Source organism: Botrytis deweyae (assembly GCF_014898535.1).
Source record: "Botrytis deweyae strain B1 chromosome Unknown BDEW_041, whole genome shotgun sequence".
Classification (NCBI taxonomy): Eukaryota; Fungi; Ascomycota; class Leotiomycetes; order Helotiales; family Sclerotiniaceae; genus Botrytis; species Botrytis deweyae.
The window spans coordinates 272,910-296,633 of record NW_024066248.1 but is presented as its reverse complement, the minus strand read 5'-3'; the positions used below and the strand labels follow the sequence as shown (position 1 = coordinate 296,633).

General features: G+C 29.0%; 2 protein-coding genes across 2 annotated transcripts; one reads left to right on the top strand and one right to left on the bottom strand.

Moving 5' to 3' along the window:
• Nucleotides 1-13,472: 13,472 nt before the first annotated feature.
• On the bottom strand, nt 13,473-14,372 carry EAE98_010904 (uncharacterized protein). The gene is made up of 4 exons (XM_038958526.1): nt 14,134-14,372; nt 14,008-14,085; nt 13,729-13,955; nt 13,473-13,659 (listed from the first exon to the last, which is right to left on the bottom strand). Exons 1-4 carry the CDS (start codon nt 14,246-14,248, stop codon nt 13,639-13,641), a joined length of 441 nt encoding a protein of 146 aa, XP_038805186.1. The 5' UTR covers nt 14,249-14,372; the 3' UTR covers nt 13,473-13,638.
• A 6,581-nt stretch (nt 14,373-20,953) lies between these two features.
• Nucleotides 20,954-23,349, top strand: EAE98_010903 (uncharacterized protein; the record flags this gene model as incomplete). The annotated part of the gene is made up of 7 exons (XM_038958525.1): nt 20,954-21,100; nt 21,165-21,218; nt 21,274-21,883; nt 21,937-22,136; nt 22,193-22,817; nt 22,872-23,015; nt 23,072-23,349. The coding sequence occupies 7 exons, from the start codon at nt 20,954-20,956 to the stop codon at nt 23,347-23,349; spliced, it is 2,058 nt and encodes a 685-aa protein (XP_038805185.1).
• Nucleotides 23,350-23,724: the final 375 nt, after the last annotated feature.

Here is a 23,724-nt window from a genome sequence, read left to right as displayed (position 1 = left end):
TAGTAATCTCTAAAGTAAATCTAAATAAAAACAAAGCTACTATTCAAAAAAATTAAGAAATTTAATTAATAAATATAATATAGCTTGATTACTAATCAATTTTTATATATTCTTATTATTTAATATATTAAAGCTTTAGTATAAATATAATAAATTTTATTAATCCGAAACCATTATATAAATATAATCTTATAAATATATAATCTTTAAAATTTCAATAATTTAAATCATATATATTAATCCCTGAAATTGTATTATAAATCGAATTTCAAAGATATAAACTTGATATTAAATAAAAATTTAATTTTCTTACTTTTTATATTAATATTAGAAAGTCGATTATATTATTATTCTATTAGAGTTTTAAAAATATCATTATATTATATAATCAGTTCAATATTAATATTAATTTAATTTAATTGAAAGCTTTTTTTCTCTAAATTCCTAATTGGGTACGGTACTAGTACCATTCAGGGGTTCGAGTATGATACTAGTCCTGTTCGAGTATTGTTCAGGGGTTTAAGTATTGTTTAGGGGTTTGAGTATAGTATTAATATTATTCGAGTATTGTTCAAGGGTTCGGGAATTGTAGAAGTATCACTAGTATGGTAGAAATACTACTTTATTAGTACTAGTACTGTGTTTCCACCGTATTATATCCCAGCTTGTTCCGTTAAGGTGTTAATATAAATTCTTTAATAAACTATAAAAGAAATAATTTGATTTTTCTAATATAAGGAGTTTAATCTTGATCTTTCTTGATATTATAATCAAGTGATTAATTTGAAGTTAAATAAACTTATTTTATAAATAACTTAACCTTTAACGTTAATGATATAGGTATTACCTTGTAGGGAATTAGGGCAATTTAGATCGGTTCTATATCGGATATTTAACCGTATTGCAATTGACGAGTTTACTTTTTGTGATTTTAATTTAGGCTGTAATTCTTTCGAATAAATGTTTAAATCGGATATAATTAGATAGTTGTAGAGCTTTTAATGGTTGTAGAAGGGTTGTAGAATGGATGTATTGCTTAGTAATCTTGAAAGTTGGAATGGAAGCTATTCAGAGTTCTAATACTAGGAGTTCAATCAATTATATATTCCACCCATCCCCCCTGTAGAACCATACTCGATGCCACCAGACTAAACTTTAGCTAATTCGAATTATTCTAAATTCAGATTTTCAAAATGTATTGAATTTGTAGTTCTATAGCAATAGCGAGTTCTTTGTATATAAATTTTATATATTTATCGGAGTATTTGCTAGCGTATTTATCAATATTAATTAGATTGACAGGGGGAAAAGGGATTATGTAAGGATGTGTCCAGGTTTAAGCCTTAAATCTAAGGTATATTGGATAATCCCTGTATTAGCTTTAATTTATCTAACTACTTATTGTTTTGAAACATTTATTAGCTTTAACTATACTAATTCACTTTAGAATATTAAAAACGATAGTTTTAATTTAAATCTGATTGGAAACGGATTTAAATTTTTAAATGGTTGTATAACAGATGTATTAATTTAATTAGTTGTATATCGATCCTAAAAACCCCGCTTTTCCTATACGGTACCTTTAGTCTATTTATAAATTATTTAGAATTTTTCGAGTAAGCAAAATTCTATTTAAATATAAAGAATACTAAGATAAGTTTATCTTTTTTAAAAAATCTGAGATTTTCCTTTTTGGATAATTAAAAATTAATATTAGTAATAATAGTAATAGTAGTATTTATTAAAATTCATTAAGCTAGTATAAGGCTCATCCTAGGAATCTTTTCAGGAATAAGGGATGTATTAAAATATAGATTTATTTAATATCTTAAAAAACAATCGATACATATAAGAATCAGCATTTATTTGAATAACTCCTTCCTTATAAATTAAAATAAGACTAATAACATTTAAGATTTCGAAAAGTTAGATATAATTATTAAAAACAAATAAATGTAATATTATAAAGGTATATATCTATATAAAGTATATCAATATCGAAAAGAGCTTTACTATATCCCTAACTACTATTTATATTAAACAAGAGAAAAATAAAATCTAACTGAAAGTAAAACATGAATATCTTTAATAATAATAAATATTGATATAAAATTAAATAATTTTAAGAGATTTGGTTAATACCAAGGGCCTGTTCGAATTGATTTATTAGGCGATATAGACCTACACTCGTTAGCAATATAGGTCTAAATAAGTATTTACAGAATGCGAATATTGTTGAATAATCTATATTAATAATAAAATTGAAAAAAAAGTGATTTACAGGATACTTATATTGAGTTATAGAAAGCTATAAAATATAAATCTACAAAATTTGAAAATTTATATAATAGTCTGATTAAGCCTTGTCGAATCTATATTCGTAGTTTAATAATATAATTACTTACTCCACTTTCTAATTATTATAATCGCTTAATAGATTAATAAGAGTTATTAAATATACTTACCGTATATTATAACAGATTAATATAATATTCCAAAATCAAGAGATCTTTATATTTTCGATTTTATCATACAGAATTGATTTTCTATATTCTTCATAAAAAAATTTATCAAATATAATAATTATTTTTATAATAATATTATTAAACAATAGATTTATAATTCCGGATTATTTTTTACGATTATTAAATTCTAGATTTATACATCTATTAAATTTACAATCTTCAATTAATTTTTAATTAATTTTATATAATTGAAAGAAAAAGAGATAGAATAAATATTCAAAGATCTTTTTTTAAACTAATTATTATAATCAAAATAATGTTTCGAGTATATTAAATATTATTAAAAGGTAATCTAATATTCTTAAATATAATATAAATAAATGAATTTATAATTATTATAAATCTTATAATCTTCTTTAATATTCTTATAATATTTTATATAAATATATTTAATATAAGTTTTATAAAGAAATTTATCAGTTTTATAATTCGTTTTTTAATTATTTTTATTTTTATTAATATTATAATTCTCTTTATCTTTTTTAAAATTTATATTTAATTTTTTATTTATACTATTTTTATGCCTTAACGGGACAAGCTGGGAAATAATACAGTGGAAATACGGTGCTAATATAGTTCTAGTAGTACTTCTACAGTTCCCGAACCCCTGAACGGTACTCGAACTCCTGGATAGTACTCGAACAGTACTAGTACCATACCTAAACCTCTATACAGTACTCAATTAGGGACCTAGAGAGAAAAAGCTTTCAATAAAACAATATTAAAATTGATACTAAATTAATTATATAATATAATATTATTATTAAAACTCTTGTATAATAATAATATAATACATTTAATAATATTAATAGAAAAAGTATAAAGAAATCGTGTTTTATTTAATCCTAGTTTCATACTCCTGAAATTTAGTTTATAATATTATTTCAAGGATTAATATATACAATTTATATTATTGAATCTTTAAAAATTATATATTCATAAGACTATATTGATATAATGATTTCGAATTAATAAAATTAGATATATTCAAAATAAAGTTTCAATATTCAAAATAACGAGATTATATAAAAATTAATTAGTAATTGAGTTATATTAGATTTTTTAGTTTTATTTTTATCTTTTTTTATATAATAGGTGTTTTTTGAATTCATTTTAAAAGATTGTTAGGTATTTAATACTATTGATTTTTTGATTTTTTTTAGGCTTATATCATAGGGCTTATAGGGGTTTGAGCTTATAATTTCAGGGCATATAAAGATTAATTATAGAGTTTAGCGAGTAATATTTTGACAGTATATTAAGTCTAAATAGTACTTCTATTATATTAAAATAGTATATAATATTCAATTGAAAATATAATTCAGATACTATATTTTGTAGGGGTATAATGAGGGTATCGTTCTGTATTTCTACTTTAATTATTAAGGTTATTTGTTGAATAGACTTAGAAAGGTATTGATAGGGTTAAAATGATATAGTATTATCTTGTCTGCCCTCTTCGTACGAGGAGGGCATTGCTACGCTATATATATGTTCTACCCTATATACACACTTCGTACGGCGGTAAAGGGTTAGTATATGATTTATTCACGTATTCCAACATTATTAGCTTTAAAACTTTTATAAAAATAATTAAATTCAGTAATATAAATCATATTAAATACAGTATATTCTTTTTATTTATATAATATATCATCCAAACAAACCTTGTGTAATTTTATATTAAAAAGGAATTTCATTGTAAATTATATTTAATATTAGAATCGGAAATACTTGCCGGCTATTAGAAAAATTCTACCGACCACCCTAAGGTGGTCGGTAGCACTAACTCTGATCTGTCGTGATTCTGATATAATGAAATTCTTTTTATAAATTAATAGTAAATCAATTATATAATATATGATATTAAATTTTAGTATAAATTGTAGTTCTGATTGATCTTTTAATTAAGGATTGAATTTCCAATAATATATAATTGATTGAGGGTTGTTATTGTAGTTTTTAATAGTTTATAATGTAATAAAATATGATATTTTTTTGTTGAGTTTGGTTTATAGAGAGGATAGAAGTATTTTTTTTTAATTTTGAAGTGCTAAATATACTAGAATAAAATCTAATTTCAAATTTATATTTTTATTAATATTATTAAAATAATCGTTTTTAATAATTATATTGAGATTATTTTAATAAATAATTTGATCTTTTTATTTTTTTAATTGAATATATGATTGATTTATTATTGATTTATAAAATAATTTTATTGTGTTAGGGTTGTTGTAGGTCAGAGTTGATGCTATTAATTACTTATAGGTGGTTGACTATATTATGGATAGTCAATAAGTAGCTAATGAAATATAAATTCTTGATTTTATTTAACTAATCTTATATTTTTGTTTTTTAATAGTAATCTATAAGAAGTATTAAAACTCTTTTTTTAATTAATATACTAGTAATTTCGTTTATAATTGTAAACTAAGCTATTACTTTTATATTTAATAATACTTATAATTCACTTTATAATAAATATAATTTATAAAAAGTCTTATAAATATTAAATACTATATTCTTGATCAATTCAAGGATTTGATATATTAAAAACTCTTTCATTATTTTAATATTCTTAATAATTTTAATTATGGATTTTTCAAAATCAGAGTAAATAAAGTATTTTAAAATAGATTGAATTTGTTTTGATAAAAGAAAAAATTAAATGTAATATTACTAAGATTTTTAATGTTTTAATGAACATCAATTATAGTATTATATAAATATTTAAGGTTTATTAATTAATCATAAGTTTTTTTAAAATTTTTAAAATCATTATCTAATACTTCATTTTCTCTTATAAATTTAAAAGTATATTGAAACAATTATTCTGTTGAAAATTGATAAGAATAACAAATTCTTTTTTTATTTTTAATAATTAATCATATTTATATTCCATATTTCAAAAAATTAAAAAAAGAAGTCTATTATTTAACCCTAAATTATATTAATCAACGATATTGTGAATTTATAATATAAAAAAACTTATTTCAAAAGAATTAGTATAAATCTAATAATTTATTTTATTTATAACATAAAAACTCCTTCCATTTAAAAATTAAAGATTATTATAATTATTATAAATACTCAAACTATTTTCGGTTTATGTTTAAAACAAATATTATTGAAAAGAATAATCAAATAAAATTAATTTTTGGCTCTTTAAAAATCAATCGAATTCTTTTTCATTAATTAATTTATTTAAATATAATTAAAAGATTATTTTCTTTTTTAAATTTTTTTAAATTTTTTTTAAAAGAAATCTTATATCTTTCTATGTAATTAATAAAGAACCTATTATTATATTAATCATTATAATAAAGAATAAAATATAACTTATTCTAAAATTATTTGAAATTTGATTTTATTAAAAATTCATTTTCAAGTAATATACATTTATAAGAATTATTGAAATTTAAATAATTTTAAATTATAATTTTAATGTTATAAAAATCGTTTATAATTCTTTAATTTCGATTTTATATAAAATTGTTATTATTTATTTTAATCTTTTCTATATATGAGAAAGAAATATAATTTAATAATGAAATAAACTTCATTTCATATCTAATGTATTATTTATAACTTTATTATTCTCTTTTAAAAAGGCTGATATATGGATTTCTTTTTATAAATATCGATTTTAATATTAAAAGTATATTTTCTATTCAGAGCATTATTTTAATTTTTTTTCTCTTTAAACTAAAAATGTTTTATTTATTCATGTAATATCAAATAAAATTATAATTCGTATTATTATATATAGTTAATTAATAAATATTTTTTCCTTATAATTTATTAAATTACAATTTTATTGATTAAAAAAATAAGAATCTAAAACCAAAATTCAAAATTTAGAAATTTTTTTTTGTAATATTATATACTTTATATTATAGCGTTAATATTTTTGTTTAAAATTTAAAACAAATCTAATAAAAAATATAAATAAACCTTAACAAGCCAAGCCAGGAGATAATACAGTGGAAGTACAGTGCTAGTACTAATAGAGTGGTATTTCCACTGTACTAGTGGTATTTCTACTGTACTCGAAAACCGGAACGGTATTCGAAAAGCTGAATGGTACTCGAACCCCTGAACGCTATTAGTATTGTACTCGAATCACTGAATAGTACTAGTATCATATTCGAACCTCTATACAATACTAATATTATATTCGAACCCTTATATAGTATTAGTATTGTACCCAATCAGGGACTTAGAGAAAAAAACCTTTCAATTAAATTATATAAAAATTAATATTAAATTAATTATATAATATAATAATATTATTCAAACTCTAATATAATAATAATACAATAAATTTTATAATATTAATAAAAAAAATAAGAAAAATCGTATTTTATTTAATACTAGTTTTATACCCCTGAAATCCAATTTATATTACTATTTCAGAAATTAATATATATAATTTAAATTCTTTAAATTCAATAAATTATGTATTTATAAGACTATATTCATATAATGATTTCGAACTAACAAAATTTATTCTATTTATAATAAAGCCCTTATATAATAAATAATAAGACTATATAAAAGTTGATCAGTAATCAAGCTATATTGAATTTTTTAATTATATTTTTTATATTTTTTGAAATAATAGCTTTTTTTTTTATCTAAACCCACTTTAGAAAATTACTAAGCATTCAATACTAAAAGCCTAATAGAATTTTTTATAATTTTTTTTAGGTCTATACTATAAACCCTATGGAACTAGCTTTAGAGCCTACAAAAGCTAACTACAATGGCTAGCTACAAAAACTAGCTATAGAAATATATGAATAGTACTTTGACAATACACAAACCATACAAACAGTACTTCCACTATATCAGGATTGTATATAATACCCAATCAAAGTACAGTTGAGACATTGTATCCCGTGGGGATACAGTGGGGGTACTGTTTCATATTCCCACTTGGGCTATTAAGGAAGCTATCATAATTATCAATCTTAAAGAATAATAATTTCATTTTTTATTTATAAAATTTCAATCTTTTTAAATAGTTTTGAATAAACTATTAATAAAAAAGTTTATTAAATATAGATATACATAATATATCAAAATAAAAAGTAAATAAGTATTGATTTAGATTTGATTAATAATATTTACATATTTTCAATCTGAAAATCATTAGATTTATACAAAAATCAAATATATATTTTAAAACTTCTTTATTGAATCAACAATATTTTCTATTTCAGATCAATAATATCTCAAAAATTTGATATTCGTATAATAATATATTTAATTTCTTCAATAAATCTTTTATAGTTATCAAAATATCATATAAATTTTTAATATTCAAGTTTATTAATTTTCGTAATATACAAATGTTAAAAAAAACTATTAATAAATTGATTAATCTTAATATTTATAAATCTATTTAGAATTTAGAAATTTTATTAAAATTGATCAATAATAAAATAAAGATTGTCATGAATGATTTTAAAATAAATGAAATAGTTTTAATAGAATAAATAATAATTTATCTTTTCAAATATATATAATAAATAAAATTTTGTTTATATAATAACCCTTTTTTAAAAAATAAACTTTTTAAAAAAGATATTATATTTTATTTCAATTATATATATAGAATACAAAGCTTCTCTATATATTTTCAAAAAACTTAAATATTCAAATATTAATTCGAAAGATTTTTATGATTACTAAAGGACTTTTAAGTAACTAATATCATATTAAAAATTATTAATTTAATCTAAAAAATATTTTCAAGATTGTTTTTATTTCTATTCTTATTAATAATAGAAAATTATAATCAATTTTTGTTTCAATATTATAATTATTCATATTGATCAAATCCCTTATAATCATTTGATTTTATATTAAAAAAAATTTCATCAAATTTTTTTTTCTTTTTATTTAAATATAATTTTATCTCTTTTAGATTTGATTTCATCCATAATTAAAAATTGAACAGAAGTTCTTTTATAATCAATTTATATCTTATATAAACATATATTTACAATTTCTAAAATTTAAATCTAATTTTTTGGAATTCTTAGTTTCATTGATCTTATTTTGATTCCTAAAAAAGGAATTATTTGGATGAATTTCGATTTTTGTATATAAAAATTGTTTTTCAAAATAATAAATAAATCTATAACTTAATATATTCTTATATCTTTTAAATAATTTCCAAAATCCGTCTTATATCAACTTAATAAATATTAATCAATACCATTACTATTACTACCTGCTAGATCTGTAATATAACTTTTCAGACTACGAATTCATAGAATTTCTTTTTTCTTTTCAATGATTATACTAATTTTGAAACCCTACGAACTCGTAGGCTTCAAATTCTTTCTCCCCGACGCCTAGTACTAGTATAATAATAATACTAATCCTAATAATCCTAACAATCCTGATAATCCTGATAATCGTAATAATCCTAATAATCCTATTAATCCTATTAATCCTATTAATCCTATTAATCCTATTAATCCTATTAATCCTAATGATAATAAATCTGATTCTCTATCTTTATATAATATAATGTATTTGGGGCCCAGCTCCCAAGCCCCGGATCCTCGCTACGCTCAAGTTTTCATTTTCGTATTAAATTTAGATTAGCTTTCTAGTTTTCTCATTAGATTTATGAAATTTATTAAATTTATTAGATTTATTAGATTTATTAGATTCATTAGATTTTTTAGATTTTTTAGATTTTTTAGATTTTTTAGATCTTTTAAATTTTTTAGATTTTTTAGATTTCTTAAATTTTTTAGATTTTTTAGATTTCTTAGATTTTTTAGATTTTTTGGATTTTTTAGATTTTTTAGATTTCTTAGATTTTTTAGATTTCTTAGATTTTTTAGATTTTTTGGATTTTTTAGATTTTTTGGATTTTTTAGATTTCTTAGATTTTTTAGATTTCTTAAATTTCTTAGATTTTTTAGATTTCTTAAATTCATTATAATTCCTTTTAAATATATGTATTTGATTTTTTATTAAATTTCTTATTTGATCTTTAATCTAGATTCTTTTTATAAATTTTAATACAAATTTCAATGTAGAGTGATTTTGAAAAATATCTAAGGCAATAGTACCTCAAAAATCATAACCTTCGCTTATAAATATATCTTCAATCAGATTTTCAAATATGCTTTTTTTAAATTCAATAAACAGATTTTATTATCACTATAAGGTTCATTTTCAAACTAATAATAATGTTTCCAAGCTGTCATTTGTTTTAATCTAATTATTTCTTTTTTAATTGAATTTTCTTTTCTTTTGAAATTGTGTATTAAATTGAAAAGCTCTTATAGATTTTTCATTAAATCAAAACAATCTTACTTCAATATCAGTAGTGATTTATGATCTATCAAAAGAAAGCTTGGATATCTCGATTTACATATTCCGTATATTTGTAAAGATATATAATTATATAACATAAGTACAAAAAAAGCTGAGTTTAGTTTCTACGAATCCATCACCTAAAAAAAGATTTTTGATGATTTCTCTAAATTTTTATTAAAAGATAAACGACAAAGGATTCAATAATTAGAACAAAAGATTCATATTTGATAATCTTTAATTCTAATATCAAATATGATTCAAAATCAAATTTCTTTTAAATATAAAGATATAAAAGGTTTTTTTGAATTATATATTTTTGAATCTAAAAAAATACATCATTTTTGATATGATTTATATCATCGAGTTTAATTATCTTTATTAAAATCTTTAAATTAATAATAATTGTAATATGAATAGAGCATTGAATATAAATATTGAAAAGTATAAAGAATACTATAATATTTATAAAATAATAAGAATTATAAAATTAATTATAAAGCATCTAAATTTCTTTATGAAGATTATATTAAATACATTTTTATAAAAAATAATAAAGTTTTTGAATAAAATTATAAGATTTGTAATAGTTATACATTTATTTTGAATTTTATATATAAAAATATCAAATTGTTTTTTTATAATATTCCATATATTCGAAATATTATTTTGATTAAAATGATTAATTTTAAAAGCAAATATATAAATACTTATTTTTTGCTTTTTTATTTTTCACTTATAAATAATTTATTAGAATTTATTAAAAAATTCATTAGATATATCAATTAAGAATTAAACAATTAAAAAAAAATCTAAAATCATAAGCTTGTTGTTGAATAATATTATTATAAAAACAATTATTATATTAAAGAAAAGACTTTATAGAGAATATAAAAAGTTAATTTTATATAACAAAATCAAAAATTTCAAGATATTTTGGTTTCGAAATATTATATTGATGTGAATATATTTAATAATAATAGTTGTTTAGAGAATATAATAAAGATTAGAGTATATTCTAGAGGTCAAACAGCTAGAATAATAAAGCTGTAAAAATAAATATTTATGTTTCAAATAAAATTATATATCCATATTATTACAAATATTAATAAAAAGCTTCTATAACTTATTCTTATAAATTCTCTATAAAAAAGCTTCATTTATTGAGAAATGATTCTTTTTTTATTCTAATGTATAGTAGTAGTAGTAAATTCATAATCGATTCGATCTATATAGCTATATTAAGATTATGTGATACACCTATATCTAATTTTAATCGAATGAAGTAAATGAGAAAACGAAATAAAATCTATTTTTTAAATTTATTTTTTTAACAAGACTTTCGAACAATTTTCTGAATAACTTTCTCAAATATTTTAAATTATTTATCTTATTCAAAACTATTTTGTTTATAAATCTTTTAAAATCTCTAAAAAAAAATTCTATACTTCTTATCTTATCATATTAATTTCCCTCTTTTGATTTAATTTCTTCTAAAATATTAGAAAAGTTATAAATAATTTTAATATCGTATTATATTTCTTTCAAAAAATCATCCTTATTTTTAAGCTTTTCGAATTGTTTTGGAGAATTATTATTTTATTATAATTCATAATTCATTATTGATGAACCTTATATTTATTTTCTTTTGTAACATATTAATAATATATAATTTCTTTTTAATATCTGTTATTTCCTATTTCCTCTTATTTTATGAATGTTATACTAACAATAAGAGAATCTAATCTTTTAATATAGAATATGATAATTATATAATTGATTTCAATTTGTATTTAATATATTAGAATTTGAATGACATTGAAATAATAAGTCTAATGATATTAGAATATTATTGTTTTTAGTAATATATATTAAAAGATGATTTCTTTTAATTACAATTAATAATATATTATTGGTTATATAAGGTAATAGTTATCAAGATTAGTATTTTGTAATAATATTATATATCTATATTAAATATATTATAAATATTTCAAAAGACCTAGCTTTCTTTTTTTAAAAAAAATGGATGTAATAATAGAACATTAATATTTATATTAATATATCTTTTCTAAAAAATCAAACTTGTAAAAATAAAATCTTTTTGAAAAGCTTTGATATATATATATATGTATATATTTTCGAAATCTTTTGTTTATAATAGAAATTTTTCTATAAAGCTTTTAAGTATTAAAAAGTTTGAATTATTATAAAATTTCATATATTAATTTCATATTATTATAATTATCATATTATTATAATTATTTTTTATTATAATTGATCTATGAATAATACCAATACCAAAAATAATAATAATAAGATAATAATAGAATAATCATAATAATAATAATCTACATAACAATCATCATACTAATATAATAATAGTATCTTTCGCTAGCCTCTTACTACGCGCTACGAAGCGCAGCGTCACGCCTAACTGCAAAGCCTAAATCTTCGAAATCGTTCTAAACTCAATCGTCAAATCTTCTAACCTCTTCTCCCTCGTCTCCCGCTTCTAAATCTTCGAAATCTCTAAACTCTTCTCACTTTTATCCACTCCTTCCTCTCCTCTTTTCTTCTTTCTTTTCCTATCCCTTTCTCTTCTCATTCTTTAGTTTTTATTACAAAATTTAACCTTTTTAAACATAATCCAAAAACATTTATTCGATTCTTTAAAATTTTTCAATCTTTAATCTTTTTTAATTTTTTTTATTATTCATTATTTATTTTTATTAATTGTAACTTATTAATAGAAAAATTATATTATTAAAAAGCTTTTAATTAATATAATTCTAACATCCTTTTTAATTTTAATTTATAAATTGTTTATTTTCGATTTATTAATTGATTTATTAATTTTTAAATTCAAATATTTTACTGTTTATATATAAGATATCTATACTTTTTTTTTGATCAATTAGCTTTTAGTTATAAATTGTATTTTAAATCCTATATATTATGGATTTTTAATATAATATATTTATAGACTAATCTCTTAATCGTTGATTATTACTACGCTCGAGTCTTTACTATTATATTATTAAAATACTTCTTATATTTTTAATACTATTATCTATTAGGATTAACTACTTTACCGCTAGCCTATAAAAGCGTGGAGTATTCCGAATACGTTCGAAACAGTAGATCTATTATATAAACCCTATCAGGTGATCGCTCCCTGATATTATCATTAATAATTATCTAAAATTATTTGAAAATAAAAATCACAATTTAACTATACTTTCTCAAAAAGCATGTGTTCTAATGATTTTTAGACTACTAATAAGTTATATTCATCTTATTTCAAGTAAATCTTCACGTAAAGAAATTTAGTAAAGTTTTCATACAAAGATTACTTTAATTAATTATGGTTCCTTTCGTAATATTCAAACGATCTCACTTCTATTTTTGTTTCGATTTCAATTGTAAATGGGGACAACAGCTGCCTACAAGAGATGAAGCTCCGATCAAGATAAATATATATGTATATACATATATATTAGTTTCTATCATAGGTCTAAGATATTACCAAGAAATATGACAATCTAGCTGGTAGTCACAGTAGAAATGTTCAAGAAACGAGTGGAAGGCACAGCGAAGAAATAAAACTCAAAGCATATATATGATCGTTCGTTCTTTCACGCACTGTACGGGGCGGAGAAGATAATGATTATATAACAAAAGCTCTTCTTTCCGTTGAAAGTAGATCTCAATGAGGTGGTAACTTCCACGATCTTCCAGATTCCTCAATTTCTTTCCAAGAGTCTCAAGAATCTCGGGCGGGGCTCTACGTGAAAACTTGTCAGTCGTTGATCGACTTTGGCCTGTAGGTGCCGTCATGAGTTGAGATACTTACGACTATGATTTGGACATATTTGAACTTCAAGTCACCTGGTCCAGTCTTTACTATCTCGTATCGTGCTGCCCACTCTTGCATATTTACTGTATCATCAGATAATTTATATCCAACGGTCCCGTAACACATCAGGTTCATATCATCTGATCCAAAGGTAAAAATCCTCACGACTGGATGCTCACGATGCGGAACATTAGCGAAAAGCTTTTTGCGAAAAGATATGATTGCTACATAACGAAGTTAATCAATGACCAAAATGACTTAGGACGAAGTATATACCGTCGCGCCCCACATTTTGTTCTTCTGCAAATTCATATATGCCATCGTTCGAAAATAGCTCTGCGAATTCTTGTTCGTCTTCAAATCTGTTTAGTAAATGCCCAACATGTACAATGAATAACATACTTGCTTCATGATTATTGTGCGAAGATGCTGCGTTAGAGAGCTGGAAATACTTTTCTAGGAATGCTTTAACCTCCGAGGAAACATTGTCTGGGAAAGCGCCTGGGAGAATGGCCATTTTTCAAGCTATGTAACTTTTCAATATTGAGGAGAATAAGCTCGAAAGCCGGTTGGGACGACGAGATTGAGAATTGAGAGTTGCCTAGGTAGTATTTATGTAGACCCTTACATGCTCACATTTCGTCAACACCGACTTTCCGTTGCAATATCTATGCCATATTCTGACCGAGGAACCCATGCATCATGTTGATGGGTTCCAAAATCTTGTACAAAAGGAGAAGGAGAAGGAGTCTCTTGGCATTGATAAAGGAATTGTCGAAGGAATAGCTGAATACTGCATGCATATAATCGTGTGCAACTGCCAGAATTCAGATTATATTTCGGACTGTCTTCCTCCGGACATTTGTATTGGGACAAGCGATTGACAGTATTTTTTTAATCGAGTAGGATAATGTTGATCTATTCGATGAATTTTGAGTATCGATATGTATTGATCGGTGTCAACATAATAAAAATAAAAATTCCTAATCAGTGATATAGATAATCCTTCATGACTGATGGATAAGCACATCAAGAGCTTCTTATATGGATTAGAAATTGTGTTTGGAATCAAACTTCGAACTTTCTATATATTGGCGAGAATTGTGTCTACTTGTAATGTTGAGATGAGTGACTTTTGCAGCAATGGTATCGTGTATGTAGAATGCTACAGACGTGTTTGATATCGAGTTCTACTGCTCGAGTGAATTAGCTTGAATCAATACTATCCGCAGAAATACAGAGCTAGCTGGTGATAAGATTGAACATCAGGTCCAGAATAGATTATTTTCAGATCCCCTTAAGAAATGAGATGACTCAACCGGATTTCGCATGGTAAATCATTCTTTCATGTATTTTTGATGTACCTGTTAGCTTGACGTCTTTTAGTCTAAGAGTATAATATTATTGAAGATATTTAATATTAGAATAATATTAAATATCATTAACAAAATATGAAAATACGGACTTTTGATTGATATAAAATAAGCCGAAATATACGAATAAGGTTATTCCTAGATTTTATTAATATTATCGAATATTTTGATCTTTTTATATTTTTAAATATTAATATTATAGAACTATTGAATTACTAAAGAAAAGGGTTTATTGAATTAATTAATTGAAATAAAGAGGAAAGCTTTAATAATCTTATTATTAATTTTATATATTTAGTTAGTTATTATATGTACTGAATCTTTTAATTATTTAAACTTTATTAGGATTAGATTTTTATATTTCAGTTTTCCTATATATCTTCGTAGATATCTATCTTAAGTGATATCCATAGTAATGAGTATTCAATTGTTCAATATGTACTATCTGTTGTATTAAAAGCTTCATACACGCCACCGTTTTACTATAGTATACTATTGCCTACACTGTCTAGAAAAATACTCGATCTCTGAGTACACGCAAGCCTTAGCCCAATTGGCTGATATCTCCATCCTTTGGCCAATCACTAATACTTTCCAAATCGATGTTTGGTGCATTTTCAGGAGCTTATGATGGCGAAAGCAGGCATAGATTAATTTCCTTCCGCCAACCACTTATATTGTAAGGGAGGAATCAATTCTGCACATCATGTAAAGGCGAGCTCTTTCATGTTAACAACAATATTCGAGTTCCATAGACTCTACTAGATACTATTCAAGACAGCTTAATTATGAAATCATATCGCTTGCACAAGATTTTTGTTTGTACAACTCAGCACCGCTCGAACTCTTACGATAGACTGGGTGACCCTTCTGTATGCAGTGGCAAATTTCGAATTCGACAGGCTACTTCAAGGTACCACGATCAGTAAAACGTCTTAAATCTTTACTTTCAGAATGTGCCAGACTGTACGCCACCACCTCTGTCTCAATTGAGGGATTGCATTTCAGTTGCCTGCAGGTTTTTAGGGTTGACTAAAAAATCGTTGCCTGTCGTTTGAAATGCGAGTGTTAATCACGATTTTTTACACACAACCCGCGAGCATACAAGTAGTTGAAAGTACATATCCACAAAAGTTTGTGATACTCATTGTCTAGCTCATTGCTGGGTGGCTATGTATAGGGACTTGACCTAAAGCCGAGAACGGGCTTTTACACTCCCAAGTATTCAGTCAGTTTGGCGAAATCCGCTCACGCCAAATAAGATAACATATTATCACTAACATAACGAGTCCTTTGATTTTGTGAGATAATCTCATCTATCAAGGAGTGATTCTGATTGTGTGGTATGCCGGTGATATCTCACAGTCAAAGCTACAAATGACAAAATACCCAGAGCGTAGCAGGTCAATAGTCTGATCATCAACAACGTATGCCAATTTTCGGCGAGTTATATCTTGCAGAAGTCGGTCAATATTCTTCCACTTCGCTAGTAGCCTTTCTTTCAAAATGGTGTGCTTTCATTTCTTCATCAGCGTCAGCAAAAAGAACAGAGCCCGCCCCCCCCTTGGTCCTGTCTCATCATTGATAGAAAGATTCTCTGATTTGAAATAGTTCTATCGCTCCTTGGAAAAACGTTTGACCCCGGATATGTGCAGCAATGAGAACTCTGGTTACTGTTCAATTGTTGTGTAGAAACTAGGTTTCCGATAATCTTAATCTTCATGGTGGGTATCCGTCATCTGTCGAAGTCGAGAGCTTGTCAATGATCACCTACCGTACTATTCGGGCTGACCGGAAACGGAGAACTTGCAGATCTGAGTAGAATTGTTCCTCGATGTTATACGATCAATCAACTACACGGGAATAGGCATAGGAGCTGAGAAGTCAGATGTTCTGACATCATTGATGCGACCTACATTGCAGCAACTTTTCATCTGTTGGCAATTTTGGTGGTTTCTCGCATGATGCTCTTTTCGGAAGAATATGTCGGTATTGTACGAGTATAAGTGAACTTTGAGAAAGACCATTAAGCCCAGTGCCCGGTCAAGTACTTATATCAGCGCTTGGCATATCCCACAACAATGTGCAAGCTCGATGATTGGATCGACCACCATCAAGTCCGAGACCAGTGTCACAGTGAGCAATTGAAATTCCTTTTGCTGAATTTAACTCTGCTCGATATGTATGATCCTTCGACTGTTGTAGCGCATAAACTCTCGGCTTATTAACACTGCAAGAATGGCCTCTCTGGGTGAATAGTAGCTCAGGAACTGTATTCCTTAGCACTTTCGATGTGAAGATTACCGACTCCTCATAGATGTCATGACTCCTCTCGCGAGAAGAAGCACGGTAGATAATGATGATGCTGGCTGCTTATTCCTGGGCTGTCAACGCCGAAGAGAAAAGAGGGCTGTCATCAATGGGAAAGATACTGTTGCGTATTTCTGGTGAATGTTTTTGAATTTTTCGTGCTGTATAGAGAAAGAGTGATGTTGTCAACAAAGATGATGCCATCGCCTATGCATGGGGATTGTCTTTGCTGAAAAATAACGATCTGCTATCCTAGGCCTTTCACGACACCAAATTTGTTCTGTAGAATGCACCATTTGAAATTATACCAATTGCAATTCATTTAATGTATACTTCCATAAACTACACAATTCATCAAACTCACGAACTCATCATTAGTATTTTCTCGCGACATAAAATAATTCGATCATAATCCAACTATAGCCGTGTGATGTAGACTAGAGATGCAGCACATCATCCGCATACGATTGATACTGATTCCACTGTATCTCTCACGAATTCTCGAGAATGACCCATGTTGATAGTAGGGACGTTTCATCATTCCCTCAAATACCCGACTTCAGGTTCACAAGGAGACTCGTCTGAACAACAAGCCATCTGTTATCAATTGCCAAGGTTGCATGAGGATGTGCGAGAGAGAACTATAGCACGCGAAAAAGTAAGCCACCCAGAATTCGTATATCCAACTAAATCCATTGTGGCCCCATAAAACCCAAAGATATAATTTGTTATTTCGCACCTCGAATTGCCGAAGTAAGCCTGGCAAAAGTTTTTAGATCATAAGTAACGAAAAGTTACTCCCAACGTAGAGGCATGAATCCTTTATGCCTCCAGGATGCAAGCATCGAGATAGTGTAGGCTTTGAGTCTCTTTCCACGTTGGAGGCTTTGAGGGGAGACTTGCTCTATGAGCCGCTGCAACTTCTGATTTTAAGGGTTGCATAATGACAAGATTTTTGAGCAAGTATTAAAATAAGGAACGAAGAATTGTGACTGTGGTGTCACTGCTTGTAGTGAAGTTTCTAGAAATCCATGAGAAAAGTGCAAATGGAGGGTTCCCTGGGTTTTGAGTTTGAGTTGCGAGAAATCTTGACAAGAGATCTCGACTTTAACCGCACTCGCGCCTAGTTCTTCTCTAGTCTTTCTTCTTTGAATTCGAACCATGGAAAACTTTGCGATTGTGGACACCGGTTTTGGGCGGAGTTTGGATAGGAGAGGATTGATGCGAAGGAAACCAAAGACACTAAGCTCGATAATACTTTTTCTGAACCAACAACTGGTGGATTGTTCATATTGATTGACAGTTTAGAGCATATACGTCAATGTATTATTTGGAAGGCAGCCCTGTGCATAGAAGTCCACGATCAGCCACGGGACATTTGTAAGGAGAGAAAAAAATGAAAGTGTGTAAGGTTTATGAGAAACATACCTAAGCCACTGGAGAGTGACTTGTCAGCTTTAGTAACTTTTGCAATTAGGTCATCACTATTGCCTTGCATCCTACTGAGGCCAGCAACGAGAAAAATGTATATCCAATGAATCAATACTTGTGAAGATTCTCACTGCTTTACAGTATATTTCATCTACTATCGATGGAAGTGATTCTCCCTTGAATCTATGAGGGGGATTTCTGTTAAGAGGAGCACCACGGAGAGAATCGTCAGCGGTGGGTTTCGTGTCGCTGACATGTATGCATATCTAGCAATGACATCGGTACTGCTTATAGCCATTTCGGAGATTGAATATGGGAGATAATTCAAAAGTCGTAAATTTAGAATCTTACACATCTGAACAATAAGTGAACAACTGAGATAATTAAGAAGTGTCTGCCACGTGTACTCCTTCATGGTATTTGAATATCTATCTAAGTAGCTAAATGGCACCGCTTACGGAACTCGATGAGTGTCTCCAGACCAGCAGCATCTCTCAACCACCTCTAGATGATGGTTGCTCAGATTCCTGGTATCAACCTTGTGATATTCAGGCAGCTCGCGAAGAGCGATCCTTGATGCAACAGCAAAACTGCGTCTAACATGCTTCGGTCCGTGAGAGACATTACAAAAATTGTGCCTACACAGAAAGATAGCCGGAATCATTACATTTTCGAGATAAAGTGTGCACCCATTCCAATACAATTCTAACTTTGAACTGCAATTCTATGAACTTTATTTTCCGTTGTCCGTAGAATTTTGGTTTAGCTGCCAGCACATGGGCTGTCTCTATGAAACAATGCAGTGGGTCGGTTTTTTGAACTCGCGGGAAGATTCAGATCTGCTCTCGTCGCCGAAGAGGCAAGATTCTGTCTGTGTCCTCAAGTGACTACGATATTCAGACGGCCCATACTCCCGCAGTCCCACGTTATAGTTGACAAAGGAGGTTCTACAGGACAGGTGTCCCTTGAACCAGCTTCAGTGATCTCTGAGTGCAAATTGAAATTTGTTGTTCAAGATAGAAAAAAAGTACTCTGCTTGGTGAAGCAAACGGTCAATTTCCCAGAACATGACATTTCGCGATCTTGAGAGTTGGTAAGTGCTATATATTCATGAAAGCAGATCCCAGCTTGTCCTTTCGATAGCATCAAGTGCAGCCAAGAGTCCTCTTTGACGTTTATCTTGGCGGGGCTATGCTCTTCTTAGTTCTGAAGAGTAGCAAGGGCGGAATGGCAGCTAGTAGGTAGTCGAGTAGGATTTGCGCATTTCCTAGGTCGGTGCCGCTGCCACACTTGAAAATGTAAATGGCCGGTTAGGGCTATAAATGGATCAACCTCCAAAGTCACAATCCGATATCATTTCAAAAATGCCTCATGGGAAAATACCCACAAATATCTGATATGGAACCTTGACCTCGAGGTAGTTAAGCAATAAGGCAATCTATCATTGCTAGCGATTCGAAGTGAGGTACCGGTAGTCAATATAAGAATACCTGTACTAAGAAGGTAGTCAATACACTAATAGGCGTACTAATTGCCAAAGATGCACTCGATGAGGTAATACGGATTATCGACTGCTCGAGTGATGTGCGCGTATAATGTATATATATATGTAGTCACATAAAAACATTTACCTACTCGAATCACCTCGATAAAACGATTAGAATTCTCGAACAATAGACAGAGCTCGAGTTCCTCGACCTTTACATACCTCCCTGGGTATCTCGATCAGAAAAGCGTCAAATTCCTATGATATCAACGAGTATGGGGGATATATTTATATAAACCATAAGTTTGTTAATTAATCCAATGAATATCCGTCTCCCTAATCTCGATTGATTAACTATACCATTATTATTTATTTATTATTATCGTGGTTGCACGGAATCCAGTCGCATTTGGTCCCGGTCACTCATAACAGCAACCACATGGGTATGGGTATTTCGTAGATTCCCGAGTATCGCCTTTACATACCTAAGGAACTTTAAATCCCTCCAACAACAGAATTAACAACAGAGTTACTACCATTACAAGTGAAAATACCGCATGGTACCCAGATATAACAGCCACACATAGCCATTTGATTGCGACTCGCATCTTTCATCTGCAAAATGTCGTTTGGAGGGGACATCGGACTCGATACCACATCGTCGTCCAATGCTGCTGGCAATGGCGGCAACCAGGGCGAGACAACCGGAAGACCTGCCACCCCTCAAGACGCAACCGCAAAAGCAGTCCACGATGTTACAAGTTCGGAGGTGAGTGAATTGTCTAAGGTTCTTCCCTTTGCTAAAGGAAAGCTAAACGTGTCCATGGCGTCAGATTGGAATATCAACCTTGTTAACTCGACTGAAACAAAGTATTGCTTCCGCAAAGGTATTTCCCCAACTTTCAATGCCTGCGTGGATATAAAGCTGACTCTGCGGAACAGGAATTCGCACTCTTTCTCAAGAAAAGGTCCATTATGGAAGAGGAACATTCGAACGGGTTAAAAAAGCTGTGTAAGGCAACTGGAGATAATATTCGCAGACCAGAGCATCGACACGGATCGTTTCTACAGTCATACGAAGAGGTGCTGATTATACACGAGCGAATGGCCGAGAATGGGGCTCAATTTGGCGTGTCTCTACACCAGATGCATGATGATCTTATTGAAATGGCTTCGAATATAGAGAAGGGCAGAAAGCATTGGAAGAATACTGGGTTAGCAGCAGAACAACGTGCTGCCGACACCGAAGCTGCCATGAAGAAGTCGAAGGCGAAGTACGACTCTCTGGCAGATGAGTACGACAGAGCCCGCACTGGAGACAGGCAACCGGGAAAGATATTTGGCCTCAAAGGCCCCAAATCGGCAGCGCAACATGAAGAAGACCTTCTCCGTAAAGTCCAGGCTGCCGATGCAGATTATGCGTCCAAGGTACAGGCTGCGCAAAGCCAACGAACTGAGCTCTGGTCGAAATCAAGACCTGAGGCTGTGAAAGCTCTAGAAGATCTCATTCAGGAATGCGACTCTGCATTGACATTGCAGATGCAGAAATTTGGTAAGTCACGAGGGCTCAGCTATACTACACATGACACTAATTATATTGAACAGCATCCTTTAACGAAAAGCTACTTTTAAGTAATGGCCTGAACATAAGCCCTATCAAAGCAAAGGAGCAAGGGACATCAAATCGTAGTCTCCGTGAAGTTGTTCATGCAATTGATAATGTTAAGGACCTGAGCAACTACATCAGTAGCTTCGCTGGTAATATGCAATCCCGGATAACGGAAATCAAATATGAGCGCAATCCGGTTAGCTATGAAGATTCCCAATTTCATTGATTTAGGTCCAGCTAATTTTAATACAGGTTTTGCAACCCGCACCGAATGTCGCTCAGCGACAATCAGATCCCAACGCTCTTCAAGCTCGACAAGGGCCCGTAATACCACCACAGCCATCTCACCAGGTTCATATGAGCCAACCTTTCAATCAAAGCAGTCCCCCAACTCACCAGCGCGAAAGAAGCTTTAGTCATGGCCCATCCCTTTCGCAACACATTGTTGCACCTATTATATCGCCCACTAACCCAGTATCTACCTCTCCCGACTTCAATACCTGGTCACCTCGTGCAGATGGACCCCCCCAGATATCAACCTTGCCATTCCAGCCACAACCTCAAAATGAGACAGCAATACAACAGACACCGCAAAATCCTACAACGCATGCACTAGTGTCCCATGGCCCATCCTCGGCACCATTATTCGGACCAGGATCGGCTCCAACTCCAGGTAACAACACTCACCTAGCACCATTGAAACCAGTGTTTGGTCTTAGCCTCGAGGAGCTCTTTGAGAGAGATGGCTCTGCTGTTCCAATGATTGTCTACCAGTGTATCCAAGCAGTTGACCTCTTTGGACTCGAGGTTGAAGGAATATACCGGTTATCTGGTACCGCGTCTCATATAATGAATATCAAGGCAATGTTCGATAACGGCAAGTTGGGCAATTCGATTGGTTGTTTGAGACAGTCTTGCTAATAATTCGCAGATGCATCTAAGGTGGACTTCCGTAACCCGGAAAGCTTCTTTCACGATGTCAATAGTGTGGCTGGTCTTCTAAAGCAGTTTTTTCGCGAACTTCCAGACCCTTTATTGACTATCGATCAATACCCTGCATTTATCGAGGCTGCAAGTAAGTTTTCTTTTAAATCTACTCACTTGACTGTTCCCCTACTAACATAAGCACAGAGCATGATGATGAAATAGTCCGTCGCGACTCTCTACATGCCATCATCAATCGCCTTCCTGATCCTAATTACGCTACCCTTCGAGCCTTAACTTTACATTTAAATAGAGTACAGGAGAGTTCGGCATCTAACAGGATGACTGCAAGCAACTTGGCCATAGTCTTTGGCCCTACACTCATGGGTGCTAATTCAGGACCGAACATGCAAGACGCTGGGTGGCAGGTTCGTGTCGTTGACACTATTTTGAAAAACACTTACCAGATATTTGACGACGACTGAGGCGAAGAAGACCATGCATGGTTGATTGATTTAGGGAGTCTTTAACGAGATACCATAGCCTCTCATATTATGAACCTACCTTTGGAACAGAAACAAGGCTAGGGAACCCTTAGCATCAAGTCTCTATGTGCTGACAAGACATTCTACAAAGTACATGCCACTGTATTTCAAATGCTATTATTGTAAGGCACGGGCCCATTAACGAGTATTTACGGTCTATCAAGCGAGTTTACGTCAGGGGGTGGTCTACATCACGATCATTTTCGTAGGGTCATATGCTCAGCTCTGATGCCAATATCGGTACAATGGTTGAATCAAAGGGGTATCAAGGTTTCTATGCTCGCTGATTTTGGATTAAGAAAAGATCATGCAGGG

Bases quoted from the DNA above. Each gene is read 5' to 3' on its own strand.
- EAE98_010904 (XM_038958526.1), bottom strand. From the start codon at position 14,248: ATGGCCATTCTCCCAGGCGCTTTCCCAGACAATGTTTCCTCGGAGGTT. The intron at 14,086-14,133 runs GTATGTTATTCA...ACAGATTTGAAG, and splicing joins GCACAATAATCATGAAGCAA to ACGAACAAGAATTCGCAGAG. The intron at 13,956-14,007 runs GTATATACTTCG...TTCGTTATGTAG, and splicing joins ACAAAATGTGGGGCGCGACG to CAATCATATCTTTTCGCAAA.